This window comes from Alnus glutinosa, chromosome 2, assembly GCF_958979055.1.
Source record: "Alnus glutinosa chromosome 2, dhAlnGlut1.1, whole genome shotgun sequence".
Taxonomy (NCBI): domain Eukaryota; kingdom Viridiplantae; phylum Streptophyta; class Magnoliopsida; order Fagales; family Betulaceae; genus Alnus; species Alnus glutinosa.
In genome coordinates, this window is record NC_084887.1 from 23309010 (window position 1) to 23325224 (window position 16215).

A 16215-nucleotide genomic window follows, 5' to 3' on the forward strand; every position below is an offset into this window, starting at 1 on the left:
GTGGATTTTGGTTTTGAGGTTCAAAAAGAGCTACGGCTTATGAAAAAAGCTCAGTTGGAAACCTAACATAAAAGCTGTAGCGTACGCTTAAGACTGAGTCTAGATACACCTCAGTCCAAAATAATAACTCGGTCGGATACTTTTCTATTTGTGGTGGGTGTGGATCGGGCTCAATAGGTATTTGTCTAAGTGGATCAGGTTGTGAATAAAGAAAATTTGGGAGTAAAGGTAAAATTAACTTAAGTAATTGTCATTTCCATAAAACGATGATGTATCATCTTTAACACGATTTTATTGTAGCTTGAAAATTTTATGCTCTGTTCGACATGCAAAATTTGATGGGACGCAAGAGCATTCCAATAGCTTAGAGCGCTAGCATCAGCTTCCATTTGATTTTCCTTAAATTTATGGGAACAAGATTACTTTTTGATTTCCTATCAAAATATATACTGCACAATAGCTTCTATTATATTTTCATATACCATTAAAATTATATTTCTTTACAAAATATAAGTTCCCTACCTACCCTTAAATTTTTTACAAAATCCCAACACAATTCCCAATGAAAGGCAAAAAGATGAGAGGGGTATTTTATTTTAAAATAATGTATAGGGAAGTTGCTGCAAGTAACTGTTTGCAATTTTATTTTATTTTATTTTTTTAGATTTTACCTATATTTAAGGAAATGAAGAGATTATAGCGAAGCTACTGCTAGTGCTCTTAGCCATTATTCCCTTTTAACTATAACCAAATCACCAAAAACCTCATCTACTCGATTATGTAAACAAAATCCATTTTGTATTTTTCCTCCATTCGTGCACAATATCACGCGACATGCGGCGTGACACTGTGAAGCAACCTATCTTTTTTGTTTTTTTTTAATTCATTCCTCTCTAACCCTTTTTTTTTTTTTTTTTTTTTGCGAACAAGAGGGAAACTCCTAAATTGGGAGAGATTCTAAACTTACCACAACGCCGATACAAAAGGAAACTCCAGTGTACCAGCTAAACATTTCTATAAGGTATCCCGCTCTCTTTTTGAGACTACATTCAATTGGTATGCCAGCTTGCATGCTAGAACCACAAACTCATGAGTGGACTCACTCAAAAAGAGCAAAATAAATAGTAGATACAAGAATACCAGAAAGCAAGCCACTTCCAAAAAGCCAAAACCCCCAACCAACAATACTAATACAAGAGGTTCCCCCAAACCCCAAGATTTTTCAAAAAATAAAAATTGACCCCTAATTTTTTTAGTTTTGCCCCCTCTTATCTGAATCAAACATATAAAGGCTTCTCATCTGAATCCAACATATAAAGGCTTATTTCACACAACTCAATTTAATTGGCCTAAAATCCACTTTCTCATAAAAAAAATTTAAATGCACTGTCATGTGGTTATTGTCAATAATTTTTTTGTTCTTCCGGCCATTGGCACAAAATTTACTACAACAAATAATCGAATACATCACAATCAACAACTCACACTGAGAGAAAATAAACCGAATGCACATACACATAGATACATGCAAACTTATGATAATTTGAGCGTAGAAGCCACAACTATATACAAATTAAAAAGAAAAAACCTTACCTTATTTTTCTTCTTTTTTTCGAGGTCTTATACATCAAGCTTTCTCCAAATTTGCATGAAAAATTCAGAAGTTTTCTAGAAGAAATCAAAAGTTGTTCCCAGTGATAAAAGAGCCAAAACAAATTCAAAAAGGAAAAAAGACCATCTGATCCTTAACATTTTTTTTCTTTTTTCTTTTTTTTTTTTTTCCTGAGAAAGATAAGAGAGGAGTTCTGGAAATTGGCAGTGGCCAAAATGTTGCGGATTTAGGCTGCGAGGTTAAAGAAGAGTTGTGGCTTATGGAAAAAGCTCAGTTGGAAACCTGGCATATAAACGGCAGTGTATGCCTGAGGCTGTCTATATACACCTCAGTCCAAAAGAATAACTCAGTCGGATACTTATCTATTTGTGGTGGGCATGGATCGGTTCAGTAGGTCTTTTTTCTGAGCGGATCAGGTTGTGAATAAAGAAAATTTAGGATTAAAGGTAAATGCAAACTAAGTTAAGTAATTGTCATTTCATTCAAACCATGACGGATCATCTTTGGCACAATTTTTTTGCAGCTTGAAAATTTTGTGCTCCGTTTGGCATGAAAAAATTGATGGGACGCAAGAGCATTCCAATGTCTTAGAGCATTAGGAACAGATTTCATTTGATTTTCCTTAAATTTAGTAAACAAAAGGGGTAATTACCTTTTCCTCTCATCAACTACCAGTCATTGTCAACATACCCCCATGAACTGACACATCGACCAAAAGAGAGCATCAAACTACCAACTTTACACACTTTGCCCCCTTCCGTCAAGGAATTCCGTTAACTTGGACGGAATATTCCATTTTTGGGAGTTAATTTTGGTTGAAAGACCAAAATGCCCTCCAACAGTAATTAATAAAATAAATATTAAAATTAATATGTTTAAAAAGTTGAGGACATTTATGTCTTTTTACGAATTAAACTGACGGAAGGGGGCAAAGTGTGTAAAATTGGTAGTTGGATGCTCTCTTTTGGTCGAGGTGTCAGTTCATGGGAGCATGTTGACAATGACTGGTAGTTGATGGGGGAAAAAGGTAATTACCCCTAAACAAAATTAGTTTTTTATTTCATATCAAAATATACTTCACAATAGCTTCTATTATCTTTCTCTATACCATTAAAATTCCATTTCTTTACAAAATACAAGTTATCTACCTACCCTCACATTTTTTACAAAATCCAAACACAATCCCCAATGAAAGGCAAAAAGACGAGAAAAGCTGCTGCTACACGTAATTAGGCAAAAAGTGTTACAAGTATAGGGTAACACTTTAGCATCTTAATGATTAGGGAAGCTGTTGCACATGAATTTTTGCGATTTTTATTTTTTATTTTATTTTTAATTTTTCCTATATTTAAGGAATAGAAGAGGTTATAGGAAATTGCTGCTAGAGCTATTAGCAATTTCTTCGTTTAGCTAAGATAGCTAACCAAATCACCAAAAACCCTATTTATCCAATTATGAAAACAAATTCCATTTTACATTTTTCCTCTATTCGTGCATAATATCACACAATATATGGAGTGACACTGTGCAACAACCTATCTACTTCTTTTTATTTTTTCTCTCTCTTTTTTATTTTTTATTTTTTATTTATTTATTTTTTGTTTCTCTCCCTACTCACTCTCTTTTACTCATCATCTTATGGGCACACTCACGCAAGGACTCTTGCAAATAAGAGGGCAACTCCTAAATAGGGGGAGATTATAAACTTTCCACGCCACCGGCACAAAAATGAAACTCCAGTGCACTGGATAAACATTTCTAGAAGGTATCTCGCTTTTTGTGAGACTAAATTCGATCGGTATGCCAAGTTGCATGTTGTAATCATAAACTCATAGGAGGACTCACTCAAAAAGAACGAATGAAAGAGTAGATACAAGAATACCAGAAAGAAAGACACTTCCAAAAGGCCTAAACCACCAGTTAATAATACCAATACAAGAGGTTCTTCTTCTTCGAATCCAACTTATAACTACATTCAAGCTAGGAGTTGGGATTTCGTATGGCGAAATTCTAAGTTAGTCGAAAATCAATGTAAGACTCAAACCCTAAATTTTCTATAAGAATTGTAAATTTAGGATTTTTGTGTCTAACCCTATAATTTCTCTTTGGGTTAGTGTTATTAGTTAATAGGATGTCAAATGGAATCCTATAAACTCTATGGGTTGGCATAGTAGGTTAGCACTTGAGATAATCAATAATCTATGTAGTGTTTAGAATTAGAAAGTATTGTAGGTTAATCTTGATGTGTTATTGCAATGTGAAATACAGTGATGCATTTCAAAACTTGCGTTGGGAAATCCATCACAAGTTCTTCCTCAAACGGATTAGGTGAGTATTTTACTCACTGAGCAAAGATACTATGTTTTATGGTTTTAATGATTTTTTTTTTTAAAAAAAAAATTTAGGAAGGTTTTAATGATTTTACAAGCATATTATGATTGTTTTAATTCAAGCTAATAAAATGTTATGATGATTTATGATTTAAGTATGCTTTCGTTTGTTGGATTTGTATTGGACATGCTTTAAGGATGGTCTATGTAATACCCCGAACATTTATTCGGGTTAAGTAAGCCTTAATCAGTGTTTATGAGAGACTAGAAATGGATAAATAGGTAATTTTTTGTTTTCTGCCCATGCTGAACGTTTGGCTAGGTATACCGAACGTTTGATATCACAGTACAAAGAACATTCGACCAAGGACTACCGAACGTTCGATCAATTATCGTATGCAATAATAAATTGTATGTCAGAGGTATAGCCCATGCGTTTGCTATGCATGTCAAAGAGTATACCAAACGTTTGACTAGGAATCACCGAACATTCGATCTGACAAAAAACTGTTTGATAAAACAGTACATTGAACATTCGAAAAAAGTGACCAAACATTTGATGATCTGCAAAATTGTGTAAAACTAGCTCATTCTTATATGCAGACGCCCTAGTCCTATAAATACCCCCCATCCTCACCCATTGCACATCATTTCCGCCCATTCTTTCAGAGTGATTATAGAGTGAGAGTGAGAGAGTGTTTTGGAGAAAGAGAATGAGCTCTCTTGGTTCTTGTTCTTCAAATGAGGTAATATTCATAGTCCAACTCGTTTCTTAAGTCGTTTTTATGTTGTTTAGTTAATCTTTATGCCCTAGCTAGCTTATGGTTTTGTATTTCTAGTTGTTGTTGTTGTTGTTTTTTTTTTTTTTTTTTTTTTTTTTAATACTATATTAATGTTTGGTTAGTGTTTTGATGATGTTTAACGTACCAAGTTCTATATGAACGTCTTGCTGAGGCTTATAACTCTTTTAGGGATCATGTTAAGACCTTAAGATTGGCTTAGAAGTGGTTTGATGGCCTTCATGTGATTCTGCCCTCGTACCGAACGTTTGACCATGCACTGTTTGAATGTTCGATGTCGAGGCCGAACGTTCGAACCCTCCTGTTTGAACATTCGACCCTCGAAAAGAAAGCCTATTTTGAGCGTATTACGATGGAGCTTTACGATACAAGTAGGTAAAAACTCACATGGATACTTGTTATTATTTTTTTTTGTATAACATGATTATTTTGTACGCCAAAGTATGTATGTTTACAACTTACATGAAATATATATTTGATTACTGTGAACTCTATTTTGTGAAAATGAGTGTTTAATTACAAGATAATGAAAATGATGAGTTTATGAAAAACATGCATGTAAAAGACAGTGAATATTAAATTGCATCGTATGACATGGTACATCGTTACATGTGGGATAACGGACATGGGCTTGCTATTATATTGGCTATTCTCTAATTTTTATGGTTAGTCATTGATCTAATGGTTCTTATGACTGGCGCAACCATGCTTAAGTGGTGATCATTACAGACGGACGTCATTAGTGGTGTGGGCCACCCAAGGTCAGACCTAGTTGGACTACTAATGATGGACGGTAGCATACAATATCCGGGGCATAGGTGTTGTATTACAAGTTCCTTGGGACAACACCAACCCTATTGGGAAGGGGTGAAAACCTGGGTATACCATATAGAATTGAACTATGACGAGATTCTCTCATTACAACATACATTATATCTATATTGTAACTATGATGATATTGTCAAATGATAAATTGTGACATTGCATTGCTGCATATGATTTATAAATAACATAGTTCACATCATGATAATATGTACACTATATGTATTATTACTCACTAAGTCGTGAACTTACGTTTGTATCTCTTTCATGTATGAAACATGTGTTGTTTCATAGTTGGACCACATTTAGATAATGAATTCGAGATGGACTGCGAACCAGATGCGACCGTTTGGTGCAGTGATATCGATTCAGTTATACTTAAGGACTAATTGCAGGACTTTGAAAGCCACTCATGATAATTAGTACTTTTGGATGGTGTTGTAGGCTTAACATTTGAGGTTCAATTGTGTATTAAGATTATTCTTGGTCTTTTGTGTCAATGATTTGTATAGTGTGATTTCAGTTAATATGATGACTCCTAGTAGATGCTCGGATTGTAATTAATGTTGATAAAAATTTTTATGCTTTCGTAGTATTCTATTTCTGAGGAGTAAAGATCCTTGTGATCTTATTCTTGGTGGAATAAGATCGAGAGACGAACCATGAAATTAACTATTAGTTAGTTAATTTCTCTGAGCATTATAGTCTATGTGTCTTAAGATATGTTTTATGGGATTTCAACAATAAGATATGACCCAAAAGTTCTACGATGATTGAAGGGCTGTATGATGTGTTTGTAAATAGCATGTAATGCATATGATGTTAGATAAAGCATGAGTATATAAAAGTATGGACATGATGATTATATAGAACTAACACACATAGCATGTACATGAAATGAAACAAGAACATGAAACGCTAAACTAAGATTGTGGGTTGAAGTTCCATCGGCACTATGTGTAAGACTGTGGGTTGAAGTCCCATTGGCACCGTGCAACAAGACCATTGCTTGAAGTCCTATCGGCACTATGAGAGAAGCATGTATGACACGATATTGAATGACATGGTTTATTTAGTAGTTCATACTACATTTATCAGTATGCATATAAGTCCGAATGAGACATAGCATATGTATGTCATTACAATTGGTGTGCATATGATGATTTACACAGTTTTTCGCTTAAATGTACACGTATTCTTGTTTTTCAAAGTCGTGGAGGGCTTGTATATGAGTATAACTAAGTTATATGACATACAAGTATGCATGATGTAGATGAGTTTATATGTGTACACACACGCACGTGCACACACACAGAGTGATGTAGATGGGTTTATTTGTGCGCGCATACACACACATACACTTGCATCTATGTAGTAAGATTTCACGCGTTTATAAAATGCTTATGTTCACCTCATTAGCTACAAGATGTTTTCAAATTCAAGTATTATACTAATGGTAGCTGTTGATGTAAACACATGGTAGAAATAAAGAAATGTTAGCTCATTGTGAAAACTTAGTGACTGCTGAAATGTGGACTCATTAACCCGCCTATGCAAACGTGGTTAACTCCACGATCGCGTAAATGATGTTGTTGATGCATGAACTGCAAATGTTGAAAAAGACCCTGCAACACTTTATCTGGGTTACTATGACTAAGGTTATTGGTGTTAGTCATTTATGTTAGGATAGTAATGAGTCCACATTTGAGTAGCACACTTTTGTGTATGACTTTGTGTCTTATGTGATATCCTTTTTGTATAGCCACACTTTTATTATATAAAAGATACAATGATCAGGCTTTAATCACATAAATATTTATGTTGGATGTGTATATATATTCCTCATTATTTAACGTTTAGAAATTTTTATTGCTATGTGTAATATTTGATATGATATGCTCATATTATGATACATTTTTAGTGTTAATGTTTGGTTCATGGCGTATAGTCATGTTATTGTGATGATTTGTTTTGATTAAAAAAAAAAAGGCTCATCATAGCTTTTTAGACAGATACTTTGGAGCTTTTTTGTTTTTGCCAAAAAAAAAAAAAAAGAGTTGTAGTGAATGAGTAGGTAGTACTAGGAAGCTGCTAAGATCTTTGTTTGTATGATTTGGGGAGAAAAGAAAAGCTATAGGGTTTGGTTTGGAGAGTAAGGATGAATTTCGATTTGATTTTATGTGGGTTAATTTTTATTTATGTAATTTTTTGAAAATATGTGGTATTTGATGTGCTTAAAATTTCTCATGGGTCACTGACGTGTGTTAAAATGTGCTAAATAAGTTGTATTATGTAGTGTATGGGACATGTATCGGGTTTTAAAAGGCCACTGACAATGATTTCCTTTAAAAAATAGATGAAATTTGGATGAAAGGTGCAAGTCTGTATTTAAGTTTATGACAAGTACCGCTTGTGACATGTTTTGAAATCGATGTAGCCATTTGATTTAGAGATATGATACGTTTACAATATTTGTGTCACTCTTGTATAATCTCAACAATTTTTTTTTTTTTTTTAAAATCAATCATTAAATATGTATGGCTCATACATAGGAAAACAGATCTAATGATTAGTTTGAAAAATGGTTTATAAAAGAGGTTATAAATGTATATCATATTTCTTTGATTTAAGGTTTCACTACATGTATTAATTTGATATTTAATCCTTAAAAAGAAATTATATGAAGAAATCTATTAAATAATTTTGTTAAAAATTTAATGACAATTATGGCATTATGGAATCTCATCGTTAAACAAAATCATAACGTCTCCTCGTTACAACTAAAGTTGTAGAAGGGGCACTATGGTAAATGCCTAACAGCATCCGCATGTCCACATGTCTCCTCGTGAATCGCCCCTAAGATCAGCTTCCTCACGAGATTCTGGTCTGTACTACATCACCCCACGATTCACTCCCAAACGCCCAAGACTCGCCCGCCTCACTGACTCACTCCGAGCTCAATCGACTCGGTCACCAGTCAATTACCTCCAAATTGAACCTCTTTTGTCTGATTCAATGGAACAAAAGCAGTTACATCGCCATTGTGACCCTCATCACTCGCCGTTGATTCTCTAGAAATCTCAAGAAACTTTCTCTGTTGACTTTCCATTTTCCACGAATCAGATGGATCAGCTTCACTGGATTCTGTTCTTCTCCGCACTTCTTTGTCTCGTTTGTGCTCTCGACGCTAGCTCTGGTGACGCTGATCCGATTTACAAGTAAGATTTTTCTTTTGTCATATTTTTCATATTTTAGCTTTTTCTTTTTGTGGATTATTCTAATCGGTTAATGTTTTAAGTACTACCATTTTTTTCTTCCAATTTTGTGTGAAATTGAGGTGGTTGCACTGTTTGATAGAGATTGGAGGGGGAGAGTAATAGCGTAGAGTTCGAGCTTCATGAAAGTATGGGTGGTGCTGGCTAATAGAGATTTATTTATTTTTCTTTGAGAAATTATTGCGTTTCTGAAAGACATGTTGTGCTTTAGACTCGAGAGGTTATCATAGGCTAAAGTTATTGAGAAAGGCAATACTTGGATACCTAGGTTAGGGTCATTTGGTTCTTCTACAAGTAGATTTGAAGATGTAAGATTGGAGTGATAGAGTTTTAACGTCAAATGTTAAAATTTCAACTAGAGATGATGGCTCTAGCTTTATAACATATTTGTTTTGATAAGCAATGAAATGCATATCAAAGAGCGACATATCAAATGACTAAATTTTATTTGATTTTTTAAGTGCTCCAGAACTGATCAGATTATTGTGATAATCTAAAATATGTTTTTTATACTATTCTAACCTTCTAGATGGTGGTTTTCTTCACCGGAATGTAATGAACTTTATCTAAGGAGCCTAAGCTATAGTCTATAGTCTCCGAGTGTTATTAGAATGATAATGTTGGTTGTCTATATTGTGATTGTTTAACATATAATTAGTGTTATTAGAATGATAGTGTTTGTCCCTGCTGCAAAAATTTGGGGTTATAGTCTGACTCTCTCCAGACTCTTAGTGTGCACGTGTCACCATCCATTTGATTGAGTAATTTTCCCTCAAACTAGTCCTCACCGAATGCTGGGATTTTATGGGTCCTTGTCTTCTCATTGTTGATTCGCGTAGTCTTTTGAAGTTTGATTTGTTTTCTTTTTCTTCTTTTTATTTTTGGATTAAATGATTCTAAATAGTGGTTGTGAGTAGTGAGAAGACTTTATTGCTTGTAAATAAGTGATAGAGAGACAAATTGGGGAAGTCATGAGACAAATAAGAGTTTTGATATTAGTTGTTAGTGTTTATAGCTGCAACTAAAAACTCTTCAGCCCTTTTCTGGTATAACGTTTTCCCTATTCTATGGAAAATATTTGAAGAAAAATATTCATTGTTCTTTTGCGTGGTTGTTAAAACCTAAAACTGATTTTCTGGTGTTTGTTTGCATTGAGAATTTTCTTTGTAAAATCCTACAAAAACCACTAACACTGAAGTCTGTTAGTTGAGAAGACGACAAACGTGGAGCTGGAGACTGTAGAAGTTGGGGATTATGGATTGGAGGTCTCATGTAGTTGCAACGTGCAAAGTAGGAAGGGGTGGGGGGAGGGGAGGTGTTGGTAGCAGTATGGAGAAGTAAGGAGGGAGGGAGGTGGTGACCGTGGTGTATGAGTAGGGAAAGGGGGAGAGAGGTGGTGACGGTAGCATGCAGAATCGGGGGAATGGTACTTGGTGATGGTGGTACAGAGGAGTAAGGAAGGAGAAGAGGGTGGTGGTGGCAGTGCGGAGGAGCGAGGAGCAGAAACAAGGTGGCGTGGCAGTGTAGATTCTGGATGCAATTTTCAGCTAACCAAGAAATATCTTCTGTAGACTAGTATTTTTAGTAGCATCAAATATAGGAAAATATTTTTCAGAAAATATTTTATGTTGAAACAAATGGAATTTAAGAAATAAAAGGGGAAAATACACTTAACCCCCCAAACTTCAAAAAGTGACTCTCATTCCCCTCTAACTAGCACTCTGTTATAGTTAATACCTTCGTTAGCATTTTCCGTCAAATTGGACGAAAAACGTGTCATGTGACATGCACATGTTATTTTAGACATAAATTGCCTAAAATGCTCCTTTTATGAGATTGTGGAGATTGGACCAGTAAATCTAGAGTGCGCAAAACCTAGGTCAGTACAATTGCAATCATCAATACAATGTTGGAAATTCAGGGCTCTATTCAGTAGTAACACAGGTCTGCCACTGGATTTTTCTGCCTCATTAGTTAGCTCGTTAAAGTCCCCCCCCATTAACACCCAAGGTAAGTTATGGAACCCTGCAACAGTAACAAGATTCTGCCAAAGAAGTTTCCTCTCACTCACCTGAGGACTACCATAGATAGTAGAAAGGATCCAAGAGTTTGAGGATTTCCATACCTTAGCAATGGCGGTGAATCTCTTGCTTAGTATGTCACAGAAATTCAAACTCCAAAATAAATTAAATAATCAGGTCGTCACAATAACCCAATTCCCTGCATATTCTATGGTTTATGTCCAATAAGCAGCATCAAAAGGAAGAGAGTTGGTGAACTTTGTGGCTCTGACACCACTAGCTTTAGTCTGAATTTGAATGAGGATTCCTGGTTTGTGACACTCCACCAAGTCATGCAAAGTTCTCCTAAAATCACGGTTTAAAGCACCCCCTACACCACTATCTCTAGCTCTCTTGTAAGCAAAGTTCTCCTAAAATCGGGGTTTAAAAGAAGCCTGTTCAGAGAGTTGGAGCATAGCCTCCTCCTCCTGCGTCAAACATGTTCCGTAAGAGCCTGCTCCTGCCGCAGATAGGATTTGACGACTTCAGAAACTATCTAATTGGGGGAATCATTTGGCACAAGAGCAGCTTCTCTTTGTTGCCCATGAATTCCAACTGGATTGATTGGGCATCATAACGACTCTCTACATGCAAGTCAGAGGAATTAGCACGGTAGGGTAGTGCGTCGGATGAAATTGAGCCGTGCATTGGCAAATGCTGACTTGATGTTGGTGAGAGTGCCCTATTCTAAGTAATCCCACTAGAACATCTGAGAATAATGTTGCACCACGGTCTGCTGGGGCCAAGCTTCGTCTGCTAGAGGGAGACAATCACCTGCTTCTATGCTCTTCTAGGGTTAAAAGAAATGCATTGATCCAAGCCTCCTTCAGCCCTGATACACTATGTCCCCAAGGATGAGTAAAATCTGTTCTGATTAGCTAATGGTGTCCATTCACATGGTAGTGTTGCTATGATTTCTGGTGGCCATAGATGTTGGAACCTAGATGACGTCACTTTGGGCTCTTTGGCTGTTGCTTAACGTGTGGAATTCGGCTTACCCTATGATCATGTTTGAACTTGCTTCTTGAGTAAGAAGCTTTCCGACACCTTCGCAAGTGAGAAATCCAGGTCAATGGGTTGGGTGTCTGCATTGTTTCCCTGGGGACCTAGGAAACTTCAAACATACCAACTTAAAAAAAAAAAGCAACCTAAAAAAGGGTATTTTGGGCAGTTTATGTCCAAAAAAGACACATGCATGTCATGTGACACATTTTCCGTTCAATTTGACTTAAAATGCTAACGGAGGGTGTTGACTGTAACGGAATGGTAGATAGAGGGGTTGAGTGACACTATTTAAAGTTTGGTGCCAGAGGAATTTAGTTTAGGGGGGTAAGTGAAGTACTACTTCTTAAGCAATATCCATAAGTCTAGGTTGGAGGGGTGGATATTCCTCTGATTTCTGATGCCCCCTGTAAACTAAAAGAATTAGTGTCTACGTGTTTTAACTTGGTAATGGTGGTCAGGTAATTTGCTTATTCGTGCCTCTTCTCTCTCTCTCTCTCTCTCTCTCTCTCCTTCTTGCAGCTTATGTTTATTAACATTACGGTTTTCATTAATTCAATTACTGTCATTGCTATTGTCATTGGTTCTCAAGGGCTTGTGTGGACCAATGCGAGAAAACTGGATGTGTGGGGGAGAAATGCTTCCAACATTGCAAATTCTCATCTGACGGAAAATCTATTGATGGTCCATGGTATCTGCAAGAGCCACTTTATCTGCGGTGGAAACAATGGGACTGCCGCAGCGACTGTAGATACCACTGCATGCTAGCTAGGGAGGAAGAAAGAGAGCAACTTGGTCATAAGCCTGTCAAATATCACGGGAAATGGCCATTTTGGCGTGTTTATGGGATCCAGGTTTTCAAATTTTCATTTGAGGAGCACAATTTAGTTGTGAAATGGTTAGCTTGGTTATAATTATTTATATATTCTAAGAATAAATGTTTTTCATTTTTAAGGAACCTGTTGCTGTTGCTCTGTCTGCCCTCAATCTTGCCATGCAATTTCATGGTTGGCTATCATTTTTCATCCTTTTACACTACAAGTTGCCTTTGAGGCCTGATAAGAAGACATATTATGAGTATACTGGCCTGTGGCATATCTACGGGATTTTATCGATGAATTCCTGGTTCTGGAGTGCTGTTTTTCACAGTCGGTAAGCATCCCTCTTTATTATATCCTTTTATCTCCTTATTAGAAAAAATAATGTTAATATATCCTCTGAACTGTATGATTTGCATGATAATATCAGGAGGAGAGCTCTTGAGGCAGGCTCTAGCTTTCTTCTTGACTTCACCTAGATTTGCATATGACATAATTTTATGCCTAAAATCATTCATAGAGCAAGAAAAAACCTTATTACCTTGCACACAATGGTTAGCTTAGATTTGTACTGAGGTTATCTCACTGAACAGCCTTCTGGGTGCTCTTTGCAACAAAGTGGATTAAGTTTCATGGTACAGGAGTTGTAAAATGGGGATAGCTAGCCATAACTCCAGAATTTGTTTTCATATTCAGTGGTCCAGTTGCATTCACATCTCCATGGAGGGAAAAACATATTCTGGTTCATTATTTTAAACCTTTTTTTGCAACTGTTTTTGTTTTAAACTTATGGAATTATTAATCACCAGCAGAAGTTTTATTTGTTTTTCTCGCATTACGTTATTAACCTTTTGTTGATTTAATTACTCATAGAGATGTGGAGTTGACAGAGAAGCTAGATTATTCATCTGCTGTGGCCTTACTTGGGTTTAGCCTTATTATGGCAATACTGCGAGCTTTTAATGTGAGAGATGAGGCTGCAAGGGTCATGGTTACTGCTCCACTACTCGCATTTGTTACAACACATATCTTGTATCTGAACTTCTACCAACTTGACTATGGTAAACCATTTTCCCAGTAGTCCCCCTTTAATAAATGATGTTCCAGTAATATTATTGCTATTCAAAACTATTGGTACAGTTATGTCAAGTATGTCGATCTCAATATTCATTGCATAAGACATGGTTAGCCTACTGGCAGCTTTAGAGTTTCCGTTCAGCAAAGATTGCATCATTTGAAAATTGCTATACTGAATAGTTTTAATGCACAGTTTCATCTAACAAAGCCTTATTTCAGCTATTTGGGACTGGTCATGCTTACTCTTTTTACTGCTCTATCTTGGTCCATCATTCCTTCGAAATCTTTTCTCAAGATATAGGCATCATTTTTGTCCTTACTGGTGCAGCAGTTGTTTCCTTTCCACACAATTCACTAATTTGTTTGACTGTTTCTTAACTTTGTCCTTAATTATTGATACCCTAACTACTCATTAGTGGATTTTATTTCATTGTATCCTTTGTTGCCACGTCTCTCATCCATCTCAACAACCTTGTTTAAGCTAAGCCTGATATTTTTAGCTATCTATGTGGAAATATGTTAAACTTCCTTTCGATAGAGACACACTAGAAAATACATTAAATCAATAATTTTTTTGTGAAGTTGCCTATGCAATTCTCTTCATAGTTTCAAATATAAATGATTTTGGAAATTGATTAGTCCAAACAGATTTTTTTAATATATATTTTTATTTTTGTATGCTTAAATTGTTTAAATTATGTTAACATTATTTGGTTTCCCTGTAAATTAGATCCGTAATATCAGAAAGAGAATGCTCTCAATATTATCTCATTCTTTGTCTATATCCACGCAAAATTTACAGAGAATGCCATCTTTGGACTGTCTCTGCTATCTTTGGACTTTTGATTTTGTAAAAGGGAAATAATGTCTGACCAGTGCAACCATATTGCCTGGTACCTCACCAAGGAATTGTTTGGATCGTGTATGAGTCCATCTTTTTGGAGAAGAATGCAATATGCCTAGTCATTCAGTCATGTTGGGAAATAAGTTGTTTTAGTTTGAAAACTCTCTTCATCTAGCATAACAGCGATGCTCTATTTAATGAGTAGTGGCCTTACACAAGTTTTTATCAATTTGCAGGTTTGAACATGAAAGTGTGTGTGATTATGGGTGTCATTCAGCTTCTTGTTTGGGGGATTTGGGCCGGAGTTACTCGCCATCCATCCCGCTGGAAGTTGTGGTTGGTGGTTGTGGGGGGAGGCTTTGCAATGCTGTTGGAGATATACGACTTTCCACCCTACCGAGGATTTGTTGACGCTCATGCACTTTGGCACGCAACCACCATCCCTCTTTCATACTTTTGGTGGAGTTTTATCAGGGATGATGTGGAATTTAGGACATCATCTCTCCTCAAGAAGATGAAGTAGCATATCTGAATCGGAATGCTTGAACTAATCAGACAGTGGAATGCGTCAAGTACATGACATTCTCACCCCTGTTAATACATCAGAACATGCTCTCTCTTTTTTCCTGCTGGTTATGCATTTCTTTGAAGTGTTTACCATGACAGGTCTTCTTGTTTCTCATTTGGTTTGGTAACATTCAATTTGTTTTTCCCCATGATACCTGGGATACTTTTCAGTAATGGAATTTACATTTCTTGTTCTTCCCCCTCCCCCCCGAATTGTCATAGCTCTTTTTAGATGTAAAATGAGACAAGCAATGCAGCTATACTTGATGTAAAAATTTACGTAGCCTGCTCATTAATTAGTATGTTGGTTTCGTGTTTATCTAGTGTCACAAATATAAGCTAAAAAAATATTTTCGGTTTAGATATGCTAAAAAGTATTTTAGCATGCGAAGTTTGGGCCAGTTGGTAAACAAAAAAGTATTTCTGAAAAGAGCGAAAAATGTTGTTTTCTGCTTCAACTGGGTTATATGCTCTTTGTAATACTGACGTTTTCACCATTTACATTTTATTCTATTGCCATTGCTCCGATACGTTCCAGTTCCAACGACAGACCGTGTCTGAGAGAGAAAAAAGAGATGAACGGTCGAGGGAGAGAGGCTCTTGGAGTGGAGGAGGAATTTTAGCCGTTAGAAAAAACGAGTGACGTTTAGAAGAAAAGGAGTTAACTGTGGAGGTAGTTTATTTATTATATTAAAAAGTTCTCTAATATGGTAAGAGAAACATGTCAATTTATTATATTGGGGTTGGAGGATTTAATTCGAAAGAAATTTATGTCTTTTTATTATATATATATATATATATATATATTTATTGTTTTCAAAATTAGAAAAATATGTTTATGAGATGAATTAAATTGAATATAATATAAAATTCATGTTTGGGTGGTATTAATTTTTCTTTGCGGAAATCAAGGAATTGGGGAAAAAAATTTGAATTGGGTAAAAAAGAAAAGAGAAATGATTCTTCACCACCTAAATATACAATTTTTTACCACTTTGTCTATGTGGC

At 35.8% G+C, this 16215-nt stretch overlaps 1 protein-coding gene across 1 annotated transcript; it reads left to right on the forward strand.

Moving 5' to 3' along the window:
* The first annotated feature begins 8427 nt into the window (after positions 1-8427).
* Positions 8428-15402, forward strand: LOC133861803 (uncharacterized). Its single transcript, XM_062297614.1, has 5 exons — positions 8428-8782; positions 12494-12755; positions 12857-13053; positions 13593-13780; positions 14877-15402. Exons 1-5 carry the CDS (start codon positions 8688-8690, stop codon positions 15161-15163), a joined length of 1029 nt encoding a protein of 342 aa, XP_062153598.1. The 5' UTR covers positions 8428-8687; the 3' UTR covers positions 15164-15402.
* The last annotated feature ends 813 nt before the right edge of the window (positions 15403-16215 follow it).

Excerpts from the sequence above, each read along its gene's own strand:
- LOC133861803 (XM_062297614.1), top strand. The coding sequence starts at position 8,688 with ATGGATCAGCTTCACTGGATTCTGTTCTTCTCCGCACTTCTTTGTCTC. Across the intron at positions 13,054-13,592 it reads AGTGCTGTTTTTCACAGTCG|AGATGTGGAGTTGACAGAGA; the intron begins GTAAGCATCCCT and ends AATTACTCATAG. Across the intron at positions 13,781-14,876 it reads CTTCTACCAACTTGACTATG|GTTTGAACATGAAAGTGTGT; the intron begins GTAAACCATTTT and ends ATCAATTTGCAG.